Below are 14,459 nucleotides of genomic sequence, written 5' to 3'. Positions count from 1 at the left end.
GAGAGAAGACCGACGCAAGATACTCGTAGTATAAAATATTGTTTTGTATGATTAATTCTGTCAATCTGCACTTGGCCAGTGTGGTCGACTATGGCCAAAATCTTTCTAACCCCCGATCCAAAAAGAGGGGTTATATTAAATTTGACGTGTGTATCTGTATGTATCTGTGACATCGTAGCTCCTAAACTAATGAACCGATTTTAATTTAGCTTGTTTTTTTTGGAAGGTGGCTTGATCGAGAGTGTTCTTAGCTATTATCCAAGAAAATCAGTTCAGCCGTTTGAAAGTTATCAGCTCTTTTCTAGTTGCTGTAACCTTCACTTGTCGGGGGTGTTATAAATTTTTAATTTACACTTGTTATTCTGAGAGGAGATTCGTGCTCACTTATAATAAGCCGGCGATGGTGATGATGAAGGCTCAAAATTCGTGTAGACATTTGACAACCCTAGCCACGCGCGCATTTATTTATTGATCCTTGACATTTGCGAAAACACTTCCTACGATCTACCACCTCTGAACGTGCGAGCATGTCGATATAATTTTTTGTTTAAAAATCTTAAACACGTGTAGTTTCTAATCTTTTTCAATTTATTCATTAAACATTAAATTAGGTTACGAATTCATGTAATATTTTTAGTTTTTTCTTAACTTTAAGTATTCTCTTTTTTGCTCGATACTCGTGACTTCATACGTGTTGATTTAGGTTTTTGGAAATGCCAAGAAAACTGGTTGATTTTCCGGGACAAAGAGTACCTTTCCTAGGTCCGTCCATCTTCAGAATGCCAACAATCTCTGTACCTACCTCTTCAATATGGGTTCAGAGCTCGAACCCGGAGAACGTGACAACAAATAGACCCACTTTCGCATTTATAATAATTTATTAGTATGTTTTATTTTATTCACAAACATTAAACATTAACAGGGCTCTCTCCGTCACTCGCTTCATACAATCGTAGTTCCAATTTCATTTGAATATTAAGCAACCAAAGTCCATGAAATTTTGCAGACATATTCTTGAAACTAATATCTGTGTCTGTGGTGTTTTAGATTTTTCTAAAAATATGTAGTTTTAAAATTACAGGGGCTTAAAGATTTGTACCTATGTAAATTTTTAAGACCGCGTAACTTTGAAACCGAATATTTTAACAGAAATCTGGAAAACCACAGACATAGATATTAGTTTCTAGAATATGTCTTCAAAATTTCATGGACTTTGGTTGCTTGATATTCAAATGAAATTGGAACTACGTTTGTATGAAGCGAGTGACGGAGAGACCCCTCTTAAATTGGGGCATTTCGTCCGCGTGGATTTAAGTTTTTGAAGATTGATAAAAAGTAGATATGTCCGTCTCGTTAATGGAGCGCTCTTGGTGAGGCCTATGTCCAGCGGTGGACGCATACAGACTGACGGAATGGGAATATAGAATATAGGTAGGTAAGTATCTAACTATATGAGATAAATAATAAATAATAATCAATGCGCTGCACTAGCATGTTTGGTTTTATATAATCGTTAGGTATACTAGGTATATCAATTATTTAACATTAAAGGATTAGCATAATATGTCCTACCTACTTTGGTGTTGGATGAAGTAGTTATGCGGAATTCATGATCCTTCCAACCTTTGGTTTCTACACAGCATCGTACCGGAACGCTAAATCGCTTGGCGGCACGGCTTTGCCAGCAGGATGGTAACTTTTAAACCACTGCTGGGAAACGAACCCGGGACCTCCCACTAATAAGACCACAGCGCTGCTTACCACTGGGCCAGTGAGGCCGTCATATTTTTTTTTAATTTCAGCCTAAAGTCCACATTTTGCGTGTACCTAGAAACGTGCTTATAAAACTAAAATATTATCTAGATCGAGATAAAAATGTAACATGTGACCTTCCTCAATCATTAATACTAATTGTCAATTGATGAAGTTTTAGATAACCGGTGCTTTTAAAATGCGGGTAAGATAAGATTAATTTTAACGTCAGCGTGAGTTTAAGTGAAGGCTAGTTTTTACACGGCTTTTGAACTGGAGCTTTTTAGGGTTCCGTACCCAAAACCAACGGACCCTATTACTATAAGCCTCCGCTGCCCGTCCGTCTGTCTGTCTGTCAGAAATTAATAAAAATTAAAAAGGACATAGGTAAGTACTTAATCTTGTTCGGTGGTGCGGATCGGAACCCTTCGTGTGTGAGTCCGCTTCACACTTGAGCTTTTTGTCTTTTTTAGTCACGGCAGTTTTTGGCGCATGGCGCTTTGGTAAACAACTTGGTAGACAGCTTTGGAAAATATTCTTATTACTTATTTAAAAAAAAAAATGTATTTAGGTACATAATTTCATCGGAAACCAAGCTACGTATATTTACTACAATAATTTATGCATTTAGTTAGGTAGCTATAGGTATTGGATAATGAGCAAAACACATCTTAAGCGTTCTGTTAAACGTGTTGAATTAACGATAACTAAGATAAGTGGTAATGTTATGATAGAAACAAACAACAATACAAAGATATATTTATAATTATATATATCTTCTATGATGCACTAAATAAATGGAATAATAAAATTATCTACTAAATTAAAAACAAAGTTAATTTCATCGTGTGGTATATAATATTACCTAAATCCAAATGGGTAGGTACCATAGAGATATTATAAGACCATTCATCCAAGGTGGGTAATAAGTATTTATCATTTTGGACTCACCGTACTATCCATGCTGCTTCTTATAGCCTAGATAACTCCAGAAAAGTTCAGAAAAGCTTAGTCATAACTTACGCAAACTTATTATTTTTTACATTTTCCAAATACTTGCGGATTTTTATTTAACACGCCTGAAAATTACACAGATTTATTCTTACACGCGTAAAAATTGCAAATATTTTTTTAACACGCCTAAAATTACATAGTTATTTGTTACACGCGTAAAAATTACACAGAATATAATTTTTTACACGACTGAAAATTTTACACTTTTACATTTATGGTGCCGAAATCTTACTGGGATTTCTCTAGAATCTCCTGCGTGTATGATGTTGGGCATACGGATGATTACAGGATGGTAGGGGCCTGCGGATGATTTGCTTATAATATTAAATTGCTTAGTAGTTGATAGCTGCAAATGTAGACATTGTAGAGTATAGACTATAATACCTATCCTACATTGTTTTAGATATAATTCTAAAACTAGCTGATGCCCGCGACTATGTCTATGATGGTATCTACTGGTGATTTAGGATTTTTAAACATCCTGTTGGAGTATCCTTAAATCCTTTTTAACCACTACGATGAGGATCGGGACACTGCTCAACATATTAGGTATCTACACTAAAAGTGTGCTTTGCTTTGGACCCCAAATGGTGTGCACTAGTCGACCAAGTGAGAAGCAATCTCTCACATCCAGGCGTGAAGGTGCTCGGAAAGGACGAAGCTTGAAAGGCAGTGGTTTCTTTCTGTGAAACCGTACGTAATGGTTAAGAAACAGGCCGCTGACCGGGTTCGAGAGCGGGTCAGAGACGTAGGCTCCGGGGATAGCAATGACGTAGGTACTTAGCCTGAAATGAAAAATCTCAAGTCTAGACTTGAGATACTGCATGGGTCTAGCTAGACTATGGACCCAGCCAGTTACTCAGTTTCTCGTTTTATACCTTCTAGGTAAGTAGTATAGATAAAGGGGACTATAAAGTGCCGTATGTGGCCATATTTGTTAATTGATAAAAGATAAAGATACCTACTCACTAATAATTGAAGATACAAGAAGGTCGACTAAATGCAAACAAACAGTCGATTCGACCGCACCTTTTGCGACTCTGTATAATATGTCGTAGGTATCTTAAAATTACAAATAAACCTAATACATTTTTTATACCTACTTTATCATACAAAACCATAAAATAATATTTCATCATAGTAGCCTAAAAAATCCAATGATAATTGATTGCATAAACAACTTATAATTTACTAGAGAATGCCCGCGTGGATTTCGTTTTTTTTTTAAATCCCGTAGGAACTCTTTGATTTTCCAGGATAAAAAGTAACCTTAGATGTCCTTCCCCGGGATGTATCCCATGCCTATACCTTTCATTAAAATCGGTTCAGCGCTTGGGCCGTGAAAACGTAGCAGACAGACACACTTTCGCATTTATAATACTAAGTATGGATATAGATTAGCTAACTAGATATCTATTATGGTAGGTGTCTATACTATATGAGTAGATTTTATTACCTACCTTTATACTACCTATCTAAAACAGCCGTGATAGCCTAATGGTTTAGACGTCCGCCTCATATACGAGAGGTAGGGGTTCAATCTCGGGTAGGCACCTCTAACTTTATCTTTATATTTTTTTATTCCTCAAATTGCTCCTGCCAGAAATCGAACCCGGTACCTCCCGCTTGTAAGACCACAGCGGTCATTACTGCGCTAAAATTAATAAATGACCTAATACCTACCGACGATGCATTGCACATTTCCTGACTCTGATTTTTGTCAGATTTTAATAAGTTTCATAGGAACCTACCTCAGTAGGTAGTTGCCTTCCAACCTAGGTACCTACTCTTATTTTTATACCTACGTTGATGATCCGTTGCGCGACGTAGGTAGATAGTTAAGGAGGAAATCTGTGTCCAAAATAATCTATCATACAATTGGGCGCAATTGGTATTTATTGGCCTTGACAGATAAACTGGAGTCTGGGACCTATTAGAAAGGAAGATTCTAATAGAAGGGTACCTACAATGTTCCAAAGGACCATAGATGTTGATGACTTAAAAGTGCCTGCCTAAAGGTGCGACTCTGACACTAGGAGGATGATATTATACAGACCTTGCCTGACATTACTATTCTAAACACAAGATAGTCATGCTATCTTGCTCATAATTTGCGCATGCAAAACATGGCGCATACGCAACAACCAATAGCGGACGAACGCGCGCTTTGATTGGCCGAGCTATTTTTGCGCCGTTCAAAACGTCTTGTTTCAGCTATGACAGGTCGCTATGTAGCTATACATTTGAATTGCGCATTACCTGTGGCATTAGTCCCCGTACCCAAGGATTTAGACAAAATAAAACACAGAATGGGATAGATCAGTGAATATAATTAGACGGAGTACTTCCACTTGTGCGCGACGTCGTGGTGGTAGAAGTTGCACTCGAGCTTGTTGGCGCACGCCTTGCCGTACCGACACGGCTTGGGGTGGTAGTAGTGGCAGGCGGGGTTCACACAGCCCGGGTAGAACTTGCACATGCTGGGGAGAGTTACGGCGGATATGGACTTGTAGTTGGCTGCTGGGACTACGTGCGATGCTGGAAAGAAACAAAATATATTTTGAGAGAAGGACTTGTATGTCTCTTTGAAATTGGATCGCAATTATCATCAGGCCAACGCAGTTTGTGATCAAGTGAATACACTAATGTGTTAGCTAAGCTGACCAGCAAGTTTACCGTCAATTTTGCAGCTAACTTGAAGCAGCGTCAGGTAAACTTGACGGTGTTTAGTTATGCTATAAGTTGACTGGACGCCGCGTCAAGTCCGCTACAAGCTTGACGGTTAACTTGACCGTCTATGGCCAGCGTAAACAGACTTTACTTAATAACAATTATGACTCAAAAAAAAAATTCGTTCAAAAACGAGTTGAGTTAACGAGCAAAATTCACTTCAGTATGATTCTGAATCTACCTGAAAGTTGATATTTAAGTAATGAAATATAGTTCTGCCATATTTTCGATATTCTTGGCTAGTGGAAAGTTGATACTTAAGTATTAAAATATAGTTCTGCCATATTTTCGATATTCTTGGCTAGTGGCTAGTATACATACCGGGCGAGTAAGAAAAGACCATTAACGACATGACATGTTACACGACACGATACGACAAGTTAACGTGCCCTATGGTCCTATCTGTGACCAATGACGCCTGTTCTTTTCTACTCCGTGAACAAGGTACAAGTTGAGGACTTCGTGTGTTAGTGTTTGCTGGCGCGCGTGCTCTGCCTTTTTGAGGTGTTTTTTTTTTTTGTTACAAGTGGCTAGGTTTTGTGTTTTACTGGTGTTTTTGGTGGTGGAACTGACTGGGAAGCGCTCTAAAGGAGTGCCGCGCGTGTATCGGCGAGCGCCAGCACAGACTTATAATGTTTCCCTAACTTGTAAATAACTACAAACTTGACATTGGTTAATCTTTGTGAAGCCAGACGAGAGAGGGCGAAAAGGTATAAGTCATAGCTCACCAACGACAGGCGCAGGGGAGGCCGGGCCGGGCAGGGCGTTAGGGGAGTGGGAGTACACACAGCCGCGCCTGGTGCAGGCAGCCGCGAACTTGCAGCGTGGATGCGCGAAGGCACACGCTGAGCCGAAGCGACACAGCGGGAACGCACGGCACCAGACTAGCTTGCGTTCCGCTAGCGATACTAAAAAAAACATGAATGTTCTGTATATGATTTTCTTTTTAACCGACTTCAAAAAGGAGGAGGTCCTCAATTCGTCGGAATCTTTTTTTTTAACTAAACATGTTGTAATTGGAACGCTAGCAAAAAATAAGCGCTAATTTTAGACTACCTAAACACAATCAATGACCAATATCAATATCAATAACCATTTGTCTAATACTTATAGTAATAGTTATAGTAATTTAGTATTTTTCTCGGTAGGAAAGTCATTCCAAACCAGTGGTAGATGCATTTGACGAATCAAAAGTAAAGTTAAGTTGAATAAAATTTTATTTAATAGCGTGCAATGCCCCGCCCACGACGCGGCACCTAACTACACAATCTTCGTTGACCTCTAGCGCCAGTCAGATGTTTTATTTCCAATACCTTGCGAACTTTTAAAAATACAGGTTTTTTTTTAAATCGCGTTTTTTGTGGTATCCTATCAGTAATCATCAGTACTATCACCTACCTTCGTTTTTACTAGCGTATACTTCAACCCTGTATAGGCTTGCATTTGACTGCAATCTCACTAAAGAGATGATGTGATCTAAGGTGGAGCGCGCCTGCCTAGAAAGTGCCTATATACTCTTCTTTTGAAGGCACCAATATTATAGCGGCGGGGAAAACGGTGGGGAAATTTATATTTGACAAGGTCTGATGTAAAATTAGAATTTTGGAGATAACTTAGTATAATAAAGGAGTCACCAACGTGTACCTGTACAAATATAAAAATAACTTACATGGCGGCAAAGCATCATATTTATGCGAACTGGCCGTAGTAGACAGAGTCACGTGACTGTCGCTGCTTGCACTCACAGTCCTTTCTCTTACTGTCTCCTTTTCTCTCTTGCTAGTAGTTTCTTCCTTCTCTTTCTTGCCCACGTCAAATACTATAGGTGATGCTCTTCTTTTTTTAGCTGGCGGAGATTCCTTTTGTTCTTCTTCTACATTTACTTCTTTCGGAGGTTCTATGTTATAGAATAGGAAAAATAGAAGATGAATTAATTGAAACAACACACACAGATATTATTTTCAAGTCTATTTCACTTTGTCTATGTCTGTCTGTGTCTTTGTATCTGTTAAACCTTATAACTTCTATATAACTTCTGAATTAATCAACAAAATAATTATAATGCGTACATTTTGAGATCTAACTCGCCATTATAGCTCTGTGTCAACTGTCATGTCAAAAGTACAATTTTAGTCCTAAATTTACACGTGAATCGTACTTTTTAACCGACTTCAAAAAAAGGAGGAGGTTTTCAATTTGTCGGAATCTTTTTTGTCATGAAAGTTGACACAGAGTTAAAAAATGGCAAGTGAGATCTCAAAATGTATGCATTATTACATTCTAGTCGCAACAGATCGCTGGAGGGACTTCATGGGATAAAGTGAAACGGTCATTCAATAGCAACTGTCAAGAGTAAGTATTTTTATGTAAGCTAGCTACAACATACCTATAACATCTGTGCTTTTTCTCTTTTCGACTTGTCTTTCTTCATCCTTGTTTATAATAACTTGCGTATCACTCTCATCGCTTGTATTGCTTAGTCTTTTCTTTGGGGCGCTTGGTATGACTGTCTCTTTTACTTCTTCTGGTTTTTCTATAGTTGGTTCTTTGGTTTCAATTATTATCTCTTTCTCTTTTTCTTTTTGTTTAGTTTTTGGGGGCTCTTTCGGTTTGTCTTTCATATCATCCTCGTCTAGAAGGCCTTCTGTCATGAGTTTTTTTGCTAGGAAGGCGTTTGGATGGTACCCGTCCATTGTTACTATGAATTGTGTGTCCTTGTCTTTACCTACTGTTGTGTTGTGAATTGTACTGTAATAGTTAAATAATAAGGTTTATTCTACTATGATTTATTAAGGAAATAATCTGGATGTTATTTACACGCAAGTGATAACTTGAATTTCATGTTGCCTTTAACTTTTCAGACCCATAAATAATGCTACAAAAAGGGTGATGGAATCAAAAAAATTCGATGAGGTAACAAAGGAAGAGTAAAAATGTTTTGTGGTAGACTAATTAACTAGAAATTACTTTAACAACATTTCATGTTTTTTTTTCTAAATAAGTTAGTAAAAATGAAACTTACATAGTATCCACAATGATATCTTCTTGTCTACTAGATCCACTTCCCGGCACATAATCAGTGTTGTTAATAACTTTGGTGATGTTTTGTGGCGCAAAGTCTACCTTCTCAGCAATGTCACTTGCTACCCTGTAATAAGGTAATGGCAGCGTTTAAGTTATTGTGAGTGATTTCTATTATAAATATAGATGATCCCAGCTGTAATCACGTGGTTAGTCGGCGTAAGCCCGACTAGTTTTGAACACATCCACACACACAGCACACCATCACACACTCAGTTCACCATCACACAGATGGATGTTTAATAATCCCGTGGGAACTATTTGATTTTCCAGGATAAAAAGTAGCCTATGTTTTAATACAGGGTATAATCTATTCCCATTCTAAATTTCAGCCAACTTCGTCCAGTAGTTTTTGCGTGAAAGAGTTACAAACACACACACACACACATACATACACACAAACTTTCGCCTTTACTATTAACTAGCTGATACCCGCGACTTCGTTCGCGTGGATGTAGGTTTTTTAAAATTCCCGTGGGAACTCTTTGATTTTCCGGGATAAAAAGTAGCCTATGTGCTAATCCAGGGTATAATCTATCTCCATTCTAAATTTCAGCCCAATCCGTCCAGTAGTTTTTGCGTGAAGGAGTAACAAACATACACACACACACACACACACACACACACATACAAACTTTCTCCTTTATAATATTAGTGTGATTAGTATATTTCGCCTTTATTAGTGTGATGATTGTCATCAAGCCCAAGCCTATCTTTCAATAAAAAACATACTCACTTGGAACTCTTATCGTCGCCTTCACTATCCATATCACCGAGGCTAATGGTATCGCCCTGGCTGTCTGACTGTGTGTCAGCTCCACCTGGGACTTGTATGACAATTTTTTGAGCTTCCATACATCTCCGCATCGGTAAGACAAGGGCGCGTTTAATTTTCTGCGGTTCTGGGTCTACTTTTGGCGGGATCTGCAAGTACCAAAGGTAACTCAAGTTTGTATGCCCATTTAAGACCCCTTCGCCATTTTTTTAGGGTTCCGTACCTCAAAAGGAAAAAAGGAACTCATATAGGATCACTTCGTTGTCTGTCTGTCTGTTGTTTCTGTCAAGAAACCTATAGGGTACTTCCCGTTGACCTACAATCATGTTTGGCAGGTAGATAGGTCTTATAGCACAAGTCAATGAATAAATCCGAATCCGAGCTGCGGTTCTCTAACACTGACACTCTGGAATAGACCACCATTACATAAACTCACGTTAAGAAGGCATGGAGCGGATGGATGAGGAAGGCGGAGGACCGTGTTTGGTGGACAGCAGTGGGCGCACACAGGCTGATGGACTAAGAAGACTCTTAAGTGCCACGGCGCGCATGAGCAGGCTGAAGGCGGACGTACGCGCAACACCGACGCGCACGTCGAACGTCCGCTGCGGTTCTCTAATGCTATAGAGTAGACCAATACTTAGATAAACTCACGTTAAGCAAGCTCTTGTGCGCATCCGCCACGGCGCGCATGAGCAGGCTGGAGGCGGGCGCGGACACGCGCGGCCGCGGACGCACGCGCACCACCGACGCGCACGTCGACCGTCCGCTGCGGTTCTCTAATACTGACACTCTGGAATAGAATAGATTTTTGAGGAATAGCTCTGACTGCTGGTACATAATAAAGTATTAGGATATTCTGAGGTTGTTGGAATGGTGCATACCAGGCATGTTACGGAAGTGGCTACGTCGGAACCGAATTCAGAAGCGGAGCTTTGAATTTGGTTTATCTGAACCAGTATCAGAGGTGGTCGCGAAGCCAAAAAAAAACGAATTTAAAATCTTAAACAGTACTTGTAGTGAAGTTAAGCAGCATCAGCATATTCGACTTCCGATTAAAATTTATCGGAGCTGAAATCGTAATCGAACCTCTGTCACATCTCTAGTACACACATAGGCATTAGGGCCCATGGGTTGGTCGATTTCTGATGCAGTAAAGTAGGTTAAGCTACTTACATAGACTAAGTAGTTAACAAGAACTTACTTGGAAGTGAGTCTCTTTGAGCTCGACTCACACTTGTCAGAGCTGTCTTCAGATATAGAAATTCTTCTCTGCAATTCCGACTGACTTCCCAACCGACTCCTTGCTGATCTTTGCGGTCGAAACTCAATTTCTTTCTCTGGAGTGAATCTGAAAACAGCAGCAATCACCATTACGGACTTAACTTAGTTTTAGCATGTTCCCAATTCAAAGTAACACGAAAGTTTTGTGCATCGCGTTGCAACATCCGCGATTGTTGTGATTGGCTCAATTTATGTTAATCTTACTGCAACAGTGTATTTTCGCCGAGAGTGAAAGTGTTAGCTAAACAGAAGTGATTGCAATCGTCACACTGTACACTACAAGACACTACAAGATTGGCCAGCATATAGTAATACTTCATCTTGAAGGGATGTCACATCGCTGGATGTGCAAAGCCTCAACTGTTAAACATTTACGGTCCTCAAACCTGTTCATAGTCCAAGGACTGATCGCAGATGGCAGAGATATGGAGAGAAAAAAAAAAATCGTCACACTGTAAAGCGGAATTTACATTACGAAATTAGTGGCACGAAATTAGTTCCACGACATTAATTTCATTATATCAATTGCATGTGTAAATATCTAATTTCGTAATGCATGCAATATGAAAATAGACCTTACACGTGCAATTGATAATGAAATTAATGTAGTGGAATTAATCTCATGCCATTAATTTCGTAATTTAAATTCCGCTTAGTGGCGGTAGACAAGCTGCTACTTCGTCCGTGTGAAGGATTTTATAAAATCCAGCCACAATTTTCCTGGATAAAAAGTAACTTATTTATATGTAGCTCTCCCGTGGGTCTACTGCCGTATTTTGACAACCACGGTGTAATGCAATGCAATCAGCTCTGATTGGTCGACACTCACTGACCACTGCCTACTATTATTGTTGATGTTTTCAATATAATGAACACATATGGTTTGGTACATAAAATCTTGTTACTATTCAAAATAATTTTAAGGTACTCCTTAATACTAAGGTACCTAATATATAAATAAGTAAAGCAAAAAGTTTTAGAATTCTGTAAAAAAATGATAATCTGTAACATTTATGTTCTATACGTCAGTCTGAAAAGCCTAAGAACTATAAAAAGGCATCTTCTCTTACTACCTTAAAGGAGTTTGTAATTAACAACCTTTCAGGACTCTCTGGTTTTTTAGTTGTCTCTTTTTCCTTTAATTCTTGAACCTTTGGTATTTCGCGCGCACCAAGCCTTTCGCGAATCGGTCTTTTGGGTAGGTTCAGTTCTATTTGTGGTAGGGTTTCTGGTTCTTTGGATATTTCTCTGGGTTTTTGGATTGGTTCCAAAATTTTGGGAGGGGGTGTTGGGGATTTTTGGGGTTGTAGGGGAGGTGTTATTGGTGGTGGTTGTGATATTTCCTGAAACAAGTAAATTAAGATTTTAAATTTAACTGCCTTTCTGAGAAACCAAAAGCCATTTGCAGACATCAGCTTATAGTGCTTGCAAGAATATGTGCCATTAGCAGTTAATATTCAAGAAAGATACAAATATTTGACTAACAAACACCCAATTCCAACATGACATGTAATAATAACTCTAAAAATTCATCAATTCTTTTTTAAACAGAGTAAAGTACTTGTATTGTATACCATAAAACATGTCAAAAATTACAAAATTGTAGACATATTTACTGTAAGTACGACAGTAAGTATCTAACTAAGGCTTTATCCATCTTTAACTATAGGATAATTTTAGGTCATCCTCCAAAACCGACACTTACTTGCAATACATCTTCAGCAAAGTCATTCATAAGTTCTTCTGCTTCTGTCCTTATAGTCAAGAAGTCTTCATCATCTGACATTGAATCTAACTGTTCTGCCAACTTCTGTTTCAGGCCTTGTATTTTTGCTTCTATCTGATTAATTTCCTTTATTTGCTCATCTCTGACTTCTGCTTGTGAAGTAGTTTTAATAATATTTTCAGTATTTTCATTAATATTTACACTATTCTCATCAATATTTTGATTATTCTCTGTTGTGTCAGGCTGTGATATGGTTGCAGGATCAATAATAGGGATAATTGGTCTTTTCAGTTCCTCAAAAACTGCTTTAGTCTCTACTTGCTTCGGGTCTTCTTTATATGGTTCAAGCAAAACCCCATGGTTCTTCAAAATCTGTCCAGCAAATACATCTGTAATAGATGGTTCAGAATCCTTCTCCATATTCATCAGTAAAGGTGGCACATTAGGTCGAATCATTTCATGATGTTTACTTTTTTTCTTACTCTTGTGTGATTTCTTTTCTACTTTTTTACGAGCTTTGTCTTTTTGTTTTTCCTTCTTCTTTGACTTTTTTGCAGAGTCACTCTTTTTTGATTTTTCTTTCTTTTCTTTAACTTTCCTATCTTTTGAGACAGATCTCTCTTTCGTTTTTTCAACATCAGCCTCTAAATAAAAGAAATCATTAATTGAAATTAGGTACTCTAAAAGATACTACAAATAATAGGAAAGCCATATTTCTTATATGTATGTCACGGAAAATATTGTATTGCATAGTTTAGTTTAGTTTAGGTTAGTTTAGTTTGCATAGTTAGATTGCATTACATAACTGAAGTCTTAATCCTACAAAACCCACTGAAAATATTAAATAAAAAATATGTATATTGAATCAACATGGCAGAATGTTTCTTATTTTCAGTTTATAAATAGATGCATTAGAAATAAATAGTAAATATATAGCTCTTTATTACAAATTCTGTAGTTTATTCTTACTTATCGGTGTAGTAACAGTGACCTCTTGGAGCTTTTTCAACACCTGATGCAGCCAGTTCACAAACAACTCGGTGTTGTCTCCGAGGAACAGCTGCAAGTCATCCTCCATCTGTGCTCTGGTGCGCTTGTTGGCTACCATCACCATCACATAGTCGGGGAGCTCATCATCTGGCCAATTATTAGGAATATTATGGAACTATGTTAAATTTAAGGGTTCTGTATGTATGAATGATAATTGTAACTGCTGGATTACAATGCTAACCAATAGAGCCTCTTGAAGTATCTATTTAACTAACCTAACCTTTATCTCTAAGACTTTTAAATGAAATCAAAGTTTGCTCTCATGCACTGACACCATAGTCAAAAAGGAATAATTTTTTTCCAGAATTATCGTTTATGATAAGTATCATAAACTACTTAAGTACTTTTGCTAGGATTAATAAAATCAATGTATACATATATTAATGTACCTACCTAGGAAAGGAATAATAACTTACCAACATAGCACCCCAATTCTGTCAGCTTGGCCTTGATGGCTGACTGAAATCATTTGAGTAAAGTCAATACATAGTGTAAGCTTCAATCGTAAAGTACTTGAAATACAGAATATTCATAGGCAGTAAATAGTTTGTAGTTGGATTTTTACTTAGCTAAGAGGCACCGTTTTAGAAAAGAGAGAAACAAGAACTTAGTTTTTCGTCTATACTTATTAAAAATTAACTAAAATATTAAATATTTATCAATATTCACCCTCATCTTTTGGCCTATTTCGCTGCCGACTACATCCATTTTTGCTAAAGTTAGCAAACGTTCCTTAGCCTAAAACACCTTAGAATACACACAACACAGCAAAAGTAAATTACTACACATTAAATATTATTTTTACAAGGAAACATTTTAACGAGCCTATATTTTAACAAATAGCACAAAAAGACAGTATATTGGCTAATAAATAATCGTTTAACGGCAAGGCAGCAAAACGGCAGCCATGGTAAATTTTTGACATCTGTCAACTCAGTGATTGTCAAAAGCCAGCTGACATTGACATTGAAGTTTTGAAGGTTACTTCGTTTAGAAACAACATCCTGCATTGTGGTGACATGCCTGATTTACAGTTGATATGGGTAA

The 14,459-nt window shown here is 37.8% G+C and overlaps 2 protein-coding genes across 2 annotated transcripts in view; both read right to left on the bottom strand.

Annotated features, from left to right (window-relative positions):
* LOC123873178 (arylalkylamine N-acetyltransferase 1-like) overlaps positions 1-3,055 on the bottom strand; it is an 89,430-nt gene extending 86,375 nt beyond the window's left edge. The window contains exon 1 of the mRNA XM_045917904.1: positions 2,704-3,055. Within this exon, the coding sequence (XP_045773860.1) occupies positions 2,704-2,715 (12 nt within the window). The 5' untranslated portion in view covers positions 2,716-3,055. The remainder of the gene's footprint in view (positions 1-2,703) is intronic.
* Positions 3,056-5,076: 2,021 nt separating this feature from the next.
* On the bottom strand, positions 5,077-14,342 carry LOC123873168 (zinc finger CCCH domain-containing protein 14). Its single transcript, XM_045917884.1, has 13 exons — positions 14,082-14,342; positions 13,829-13,871; positions 13,332-13,499; positions 12,342-13,006; positions 11,735-11,979; positions 10,557-10,703; positions 10,007-10,145; positions 9,314-9,501; positions 8,519-8,644; positions 7,883-8,244; positions 7,166-7,393; positions 6,225-6,404; positions 5,077-5,304 (listed from the first exon to the last, which is right to left on the bottom strand). The coding sequence occupies exons 1-13, from the start codon at positions 14,118-14,120 to the stop codon at positions 5,099-5,101; spliced, it is 2,736 nt and encodes a 911-aa protein (XP_045773840.1). The 5' UTR covers positions 14,121-14,342; the 3' UTR covers positions 5,077-5,098.
* Between the last annotated feature and the right edge of the window lie 117 nt (positions 14,343-14,459).

This window comes from Maniola jurtina, chromosome 16, assembly GCF_905333055.1.
Source record: "Maniola jurtina chromosome 16, ilManJurt1.1, whole genome shotgun sequence".
Lineage (NCBI taxonomy): Eukaryota > Metazoa > Arthropoda > Insecta > Lepidoptera > Nymphalidae > Maniola > Maniola jurtina.
This window is presented reverse-complemented; position numbering and strand designations above follow the sequence as displayed.

Bases quoted from the DNA above. Each gene is read 5' to 3' on its own strand.
- LOC123873168 (XM_045917884.1), bottom strand. From the start codon at position 14,120: ATGGATGTAGTCGGCAGCGAAATAGGCCAAAAGATGAGG. The intron at 13,007-13,331 runs GTAAGAATAAAC...TCTTTTATTTAG, and splicing joins CACTGTTACTACACCGATAA to AGGCTGATGTTGAAAAAACG. The intron at 10,146-10,556 runs GTAAGTTCTTGT...ATTCTATTCCAG, and splicing joins TCAAAGAGACTCACTTCCAA to AGTGTCAGTATTAGAGAACC.